Below are 7,740 nucleotides of genomic sequence, written 5' to 3'. Positions count from 1 at the left end.
AATCACGAAGCTGACTTTGAATCCAAATGACTTGAGATGTGCATGAAGCATCAACTATATATTCAGCATCAGCGGTTGACACGGACACACACGTTTGCTTCTTGGATTGCCAACTAAGAAGTTTTCCATATAGAAATTGGCATCCTCCACTTGTGCTTTTTTCTATATAATCCACATCCCCCATGGTTAGGCATCTGAAATTGCTTGTACGAAGAAGCCTGATTTTGCAGGGTACTATATGCCAAGTGATAAAGTTCCTTTCAAGTATCTGAAGATATTCTTGACAGCCGCTATATGAGGTTCGTGTGGATTTGCTTGGATCCTAGCACAATAACAAATGGAAAACATAATATCTGGTCTACTAGCTGTTAGATAAATCAATGATCCTATCATTTGACGATAAAGGGTCATATCAGCAGCTGGTTTTTCCAGAGATGGTGTCAGTTTTCTGAATGCCATTAGAACCTTCACTTTAGAGTCTCCCAACATGCCAAACTTAGGTAGTAAGGTCTTCAAGTATTCTTCTTGATTTATGAAAATGCCTTCTGGTCCCTGTCTTATGTTTAGTCGAAGGAAAAACTTAATCGGACCCATGCAGCTCATCTCAAATTTTATTTCCATCAATTTTCGGAATTCAACTATTAATCTTGTATTTGTTGAACCAAAAATGATGTCATCAACATAGATTTGGACGATCATCAAGTGCTCACCCTCTTTCTTGCAAAAGAAGGTTTGGTCAACCGAACCTTGTTTAAATTTGGACATTTTAAGGAAGCCAGTAAGAGTTTCATACCAAGATCTTGGAGCTTGCTTGAGACCATAGATTGTCTTGTCCAACTTATACTGTCTCTTGTAATTCCGCATTTAAGAATGCACATTTAACATCCATCTGAAACACTTTAAAATTCTTGTGTGATACGTATGCCAAGAAGATGCGAACAGATTCCAACCTAGCACCAGGTGTGAAGGATTCTTTGTAGTCAATACATTCTTCTTGACAATATCCCTTAACCACGAGTCTCGCTTTGTTTCTTATTACATTAAATTGTTTATCCAGTTTATTACAAAAACCCCATTTTAAACAAACAACTGATGCTTCAGGCGGAGTGGGAATTAACCTCCAAGCTTTCTTTCGTACGAGCTCATTGAGCTCGTCTTGCATCGCGTGCATCCAATCAGAGTGATCAAGAGCAAAATTGATGGTTTTAGGTTCGATCATGGATACGGACGAATTGAACAAACATAATTCCACTTTAGAGAATAATTCAGTTCGTTTCGCTTTAATCTGAGATCTCGTAAGAATGCTTGCAGAAGATTCACCAATGACATGGGTTTTTGGGTGATCTCTGGTCCATTTGGCTAGTGGAGGATAATTTGGATCATAATAGGGATCCAATTCAGTGTTTACTTCTTCGAATTCTGATTGAACGTCAGAATTGTCATTCGCATCCTTATTCTCCCCCTCAAATGACGAGTTGTTCTCTTTATCAGGAATTGAAGTATCTCCTATGAATGAAGGTTCGAGAGATACGTTGGGAGGTGAGTCATTCGTATCAGAAGGTGGTTCAGATGAAAGAGACGAAGTGTAACCCCCTACAACGGAATGTTCGTTTCTTGTGGAGTCGGTTGCTCCCCCTGGAATGGAGTGCTCGTGTCTTGAGGCATGTCCGTAGTTGATGGCTGATTGTCCACGTCTTTCTTGGCTTCATCATTTATCTTCTTTAATTCATCCACATTGTTTTTAACTGATTTTGCTTCGGATGTGACATCCTTTTCTGGTTCATCAAAAAGTAGCATGAATTTGTCATAAAGATTGGAGATTGGAATAGTGGTTGGACTTGGCTTAGGAAAGATTTCATTCGATTGATGCTCTTTAAATTGAATCCTCTTCAAGTAGTTGTCATCGAAAGTGACATAGTATGTTTCTTCCATCTTCTTTGAACGTTTGTTGAGAACCCTATATGCGTTGGAGGTCAGCGAATATCCCAAAAATATCCCCTCGTCAGCTTTCACATTGAATTTTTTTCGCTGTTCCTTGGAATTGAAGATGAAACACCCGTAACCAAATACATGGAAAACCTTAAAATTTGGTTTGCAATTATTTAAGATTCGTAAGGGGTAACAAAAAACCGCTTATTCTGAATAGATCTGTTTTGAGTGTAACAAGTAGTCGCAATTGCATCTTCCCAGAAGTATAAAGGCAGACACGTGAATGTGAGCATGGTTAGTGCAGCTTCGCACAAATAGCGGTTTCGTCTTTCAACTACACCATTTTGATGTGGAGTGTAGGAGACTCCCTTTTCAGCAAGAAATTCTATAAAGGCTTGTGTGAGACTCCCTTTTCAGCAAGAAATTCTATAAAGGTATGGTTTTTGAATTCTAGACCATTATCGCTGCGAACGTTGCGAACCAGCTTTTGCAGTTGAAGCTCACTTTGCTTTATAAGGCCCTTGAGTTTGGGAGTAGCTTCTAATTTCTATTTAAGAAAGAACACCCAAGTGAAACGTGAAAAATCATCAACTATTACGAGAATGTACTTACTACCACCAACAATTTCTATTGCAGAAGGTCCATAAAAGACGATTTGTTGAAGTTCCAATGGTTCAATGACTTTCGTGTTTACTATGTTTGGATGACTTTTCCTACTTTGCTTCCCCATTTCGCAGGCTGCACATAAATGATCCTTATCATACCTCAAGAAAGGAAGCCCTCGCACATGATCACCAAGCACCAACTTATTGATATCTTTGAAATTGAGGTGCGGAAGTCTTCTATGCCACGGCTAACTGTCATCTGAGTGTGATTTCGTAAGAAAGCATATGGTGGGCTTCCCACGTATTGGGTTCCGATTGAAAGGGTACATTTCTCCCTTTTGCTGTGACATCAAGAGAATTGCCTTCGTGTTCTTTTCAATTATCTCAGATCCTTCATCGTCAAAGGAAACTTTCAAGACAGTTCCTATAACCAATTATGAAACACTAATTAGGTTGTGTTGTAACCCTTCCACATAAGCCACCTTATGAATTGAGAAATCTCCGTTCATTATCATCCCATAGCCTTTGATCCTTCCAAACGAATTGTTTCCATACTTTACATTTCCACCATCTTTGAGAGATCGGAACTCTCGCAACTCCTCCTTCCTTCCTGTCATGTAATGCAGGCAGCCACTATCGATGTACCATTCGGTGTCAAACTGCTCATCACGTATAACCTACAAAATTCAAGAAAATTTAGGAACCTCAAGCTTCTTGGGTCCTTGTGAGTCTTTTACAGAAAGAGGAAAATTGATAGTACGATCAACCATATTAGTTTGTTTAACTAAATTCATTTCATCTTTCTTAGTTTTAGTGAAAAATTTTATTCTAGTATCTTTCATTTTCGTTTCTTTTGAATTAGATTGTTTTTCTTTGTTCTGATTCTTAACGAATTCTTTCTTAACTTTCTTAGGGTTAGTAGTCGATTTCTTGGTTTGAGTTTCAGAATCCAACACTAATCTTCCATTTCCATTGACGTCTTTGGGTGAAGCTTTTGTGGGTTGAGAATGATGAGATTTTGGTTTCTCAATGGACTTATTTGAGAGAAAAGGTTTTTGACCAAAGTTCCCTTTTGGTCTTCGTGGACTGCAGGAATGATAGTGCGAACATTGACTAGGATTTGCATGCGAACGAACTTTCGCATTAGAAGATTTTTCTCTTCAAACATTGTTGGAATTTTGGGATTACCAAAATTGTTTCCTTTCATTGAGATTACTCTGATATCTCCTATTTTCTAGACGTTTATGCTCTGCAAGCTGCTTAGAGGACTTGTGAATATTCACTTTGGGTTTCGCTTTTGTTGCAGGAGATTTGTCCTTTTGGGGTTCGCTTGAATCTTCCTTTGTTCCACTTGGACTTCCTTTCTCATAGCTAGAACGATCGTTCAGTGGTTCTGCCACATATCTTCCCTTCACTCTATGTGCGGTTCTTTCAGACAGATCCTTCATTTCATCTGCATTATCTATTGGAGCAGACCAAAAATAATCATCGCAACTCTCTTTGTTGTCTTCGTTGACGATGGACATCAGTTCTAAATTTTGAGTTTTGTCCAGTCCTTTAGTAGCAAAAACTTGATTAGGAGTAGTTTGTACTTTGGGAAAGACGGTTGCCTTCGCTTTCAATGTTTTTCGTTTATTTTGAGAAATACATACGAATTCAACCGAATTTCCAGAAATCAAATATTTCACACGTTCAGGTTCGTTTTTAACAAACTCTGAGCAATCAACCTCATATTCTACATAAATTTTGCTCATATCACTGTCCTCATCAAATTCAGATGCGCTTTCAATATTTATCTTATTTGCTGAACTCAATTTGGCACTCAATGAGTCGAATTTATGTATAGTGTCAGACTTGATTTACTTCTTATTGTTTTCATCTAAAAGCTGTTTTAACATGTTTTTGTGGTCTTTGGACTTAATGTATGATTCAATTCGTTCTAGTCCAAACTTGTATGCATCAGAAGTTTCGTCTGACGAAACTATGGATTCGCATTTGTAACAGTCGGCGTGTATCTCATCTTCCTTTAATTCAAGAAATGGTAAGATCATCTTGTGAATTTTCTCACCAATTTCATAATCAAGGTGCAACTGAGTATTGTTAAAATAAAGCCTTTTAGCAATTAAACAGAAAATGTTACGTTGTTTCAAAAGCATCAGATTGTTTCGCTACATATAAATTAATTGATCCTTATACTTAGACAACTCCGATTCTATCTTCTTAATCCACATTCTCCGTTCATCGCTTTTCGATGAAACCCTGCTGATTTAATTAATTAGGTTAGAGTTTGTTAACCAAGTTCTTTTTAAACTGTCACTAATATTTGAAAAGGTGAATTTTAAGCTGTTTAATTCAGTCTCGTATCTAGACACAGGAATTTCAAGTGATTAGAGAATTAGGTTTAACTTGTTGATCAGTTGTTCGCACTCATTGATTTGTTCAGGAACTGGTCTTGTGGTGAAACAACTATCATCCTTTCTTTCACTCCCAACAACATTGCCCTGCATCTGTGACCCATCATTCATCACCATTAAACACCTTCCTACAAACTGTTAACTCTCGTCTTTCGCAACGAACGCCCTTCCATGAGTTGGCTTGCGAACCTCATCGTCCTCCGAGTCGGTTGACCATACTTCAACTCCTCCAAATTCATTCTCAGCCACATTTTTCCTACACAATCAAAGCATACATTATGTTATCATCAATCCTTTTCTTTTTGATCTCCTCTAGCTTTCGCATGTGGTAGGATTCATCATCTTCACCTTCTCACTTCTTATTTATCCTTCTCAGCATGTAATCCTTGTCTAGATGATTTTTTCCATGACAATAGTTGCAGTCATAACCAGAGTCTCCCATGCTCTTTTTCTCCTTCTTATCGTCCACCTTCTGAGAAGTGCTTTTGTTCTCCTCTTTCGTCATTTCTGAGTTGTAGCTATCCTGCTAGTTTCAGTTCTTGTTTAATGGAAAATTCTTCCTTGCAAATCTTTTGAGATTTGAGACCCTTAAATGGAACTCCTCGTGCGTAAGATCACATTCAAAATGATTTGACTCAAAATCTTCTTTTGCAACAACTTTTCCCTTCGCAACAAGAGCAAGAGACCCCATTCCAGAAACAACTTTCGCTCCTTTCGACACTTCACTTTCATGTTCCTTGAGAATCCCAAAAAGCTTAGTTAAAGTATAACTTTTGAATTTCTCGTGCGCTTTGACGTTGGAAACCACTTCCATCCATTCAGATATAAGCCTATTCATGAAACTAACCTTCTGCTCCATCAACTCGTATCCAATACCACGCTTCATCATCTTGCTAAGAAGATGATTGTAGTGATTGAACGTCTGGCTTAGAATTTCTTCTGGCTCCGAGAGAAGGAGTGTTTGAGTTGAATGCTCAAGGTCTGCGTCAGTGGAGTAAAGTTCTTTAAGCCTTTCCCAGATGGCTTTCGCAGTGTCACACAAACTAACAAGATGAAAAGTATCGGCTTGTAAAGTGAATCTAATGATCCTCATTGCCTTATGTTTACAAAAATATTATCAAATTCATTTCATTTTATAATAACTATAACAACATGTTCGGAAACCATCTCAACATAAGTAATATAAATCAGAGAACAATCCTAGGAACTCAATGCAGAAAGCATGTGTGTGTATGTGACGCGCTGCTACACCGCCGACTCCATCCCCTTAGACGAAGAGGTACTTCAAACCAAAACTAAAACAATAAGCACAAAGCTTAGTGAGTTCCCCCATCATACCACATACCATACAATCACATAGCATACATATTGCCGAACAATTTTGGGGTGCCCGACCTACCAATGTCAAGCCATTCTGGGGTGCTGACCTACCCATGTTAGGCCGTTCTAGGGTGCCGACTAACCTCCGGTCTATCTCAACCGGCTTCGGGAACTATTTCACCCCTACCTATATCATACACTAACAAAATATCCTCATGCGGTCAGGAATATCTGGGGTAGTTACCTACCCTTCGGTCCTAACGACCAAGTCAGGGAAAAGCTATTCCCTGCTACTACCACTAAATCACATAGCATATCACATAAGCATATCTCATAAGCATATCACATAAGCATATCTCATAAGCATACCAAGATAATTATCACAAAGACAATTATCTACCAATTACTCTTATTGGTAGGTCGGCGTTGTGGCCTTAGACCCACCCTACTGGAAGGTAACTCAACTCGATGTCGTGTAGTGTCTGAAATATCCTTGGCGTGCAACTCAACTCTTCTCGACTCCTCAATCTATACACGAAAACCCTTCTAAGTTATCAATTTGAATAAGCAACCCTAACCAGGGTCAACTCAAATCAGTCAAAGTCAACTTTGGTCAAAGTCAACATCCAGTTGACCTGACTCGTCGAGTTGGCTCGCCAACTCGTCGAGTCCCCATCTCCACCAAACTATCATAAACCCGTCTCCACCCGTCGAGTCTAGCAAGAGCTCGACGAGTTCGCTTTCACCTACACATCGGAAAATCTTCAACCAACTCACCGAGTTCGTTCTTGAACTCGTTGAGTTCATCTTCATCAATAAGAAGATCTTCAGTCTATGACACGTCGAGTTCCTCTCGAACTCGCTGAGTCCATCTTCATAAGTTTGGAGATTGCCTTGGACTCACTGATTCTTTTCTTGCACTCGTCGAGTCCCATGATTTCTAGGTCCAAGGCAAACCCCTAGCTGGCTGAGCGTTCCTTCCATTCAACCAAAACCATTTACAGAAGACGTTTTCGGGGAAAAGCGTCTCGAATCGCTGAGTCACCCAAGTAACTCACCTAGTCCCTCCTTGTCCAATACTATACAGTCGATTTCAGTGGGTCCCTTTTATACATAAAGTCATGAACTTGATGTCCATGCATGGGGTCTTTGGCTCAAAAGGCCATAAAATATGGTCTACATGATGGATGGGGTGTTTATGGTGACAAGGTGGGCACCATTATGCCATGAACACCCCCATGAATAGACAAGGTTTCAACTTTATACCTCTAATAAGCTGGAAATATGCTCAAAACTCTGGATCTTCTTGTTTCCCCCTTGATCTCACAAGCCTCCTTCTCTTCTTCAAGCTTCAATCACACAAAGTGACACCACAAGGCTCAAGAACACACTAAAAACGACTAGGGTTTCGAGTTAGGGTTTGATCTGGACGATGGGGGTTGAGTTGAGGGGCTATAATGTGTTTAAATAGG

General features: G+C 39.4%; 1 protein-coding gene across 1 annotated transcript; it reads right to left on the bottom strand.

The window, feature by feature from the left end:
- Window positions 1-838: 838 nt before the first annotated feature.
- LOC145050668 (putative mitochondrial protein AtMg00820) lies at window positions 839-1,219 on the bottom strand. The gene has a single exon (XM_078998882.1). The coding sequence runs from the start codon at window positions 1,217-1,219 to the stop codon at window positions 839-841; it is 381 nt and encodes a 126-aa protein (XP_078855008.1).
- Window positions 1,220-7,740: the final 6,521 nt, after the last annotated feature.

Source organism: Lactuca serriola, chromosome 5 (assembly GCF_051521515.1).
Source record: "Lactuca serriola cultivar US96UC23 chromosome 5, Lser_US96UC23_V15, whole genome shotgun sequence".
NCBI classification, from domain to species: Eukaryota; Viridiplantae; Streptophyta; class Magnoliopsida; order Asterales; family Asteraceae; genus Lactuca; species Lactuca serriola.
The sequence above is the reverse complement of the archived record's forward strand: the minus strand, read 5'-3'. Positions and strand labels throughout refer to the sequence as shown.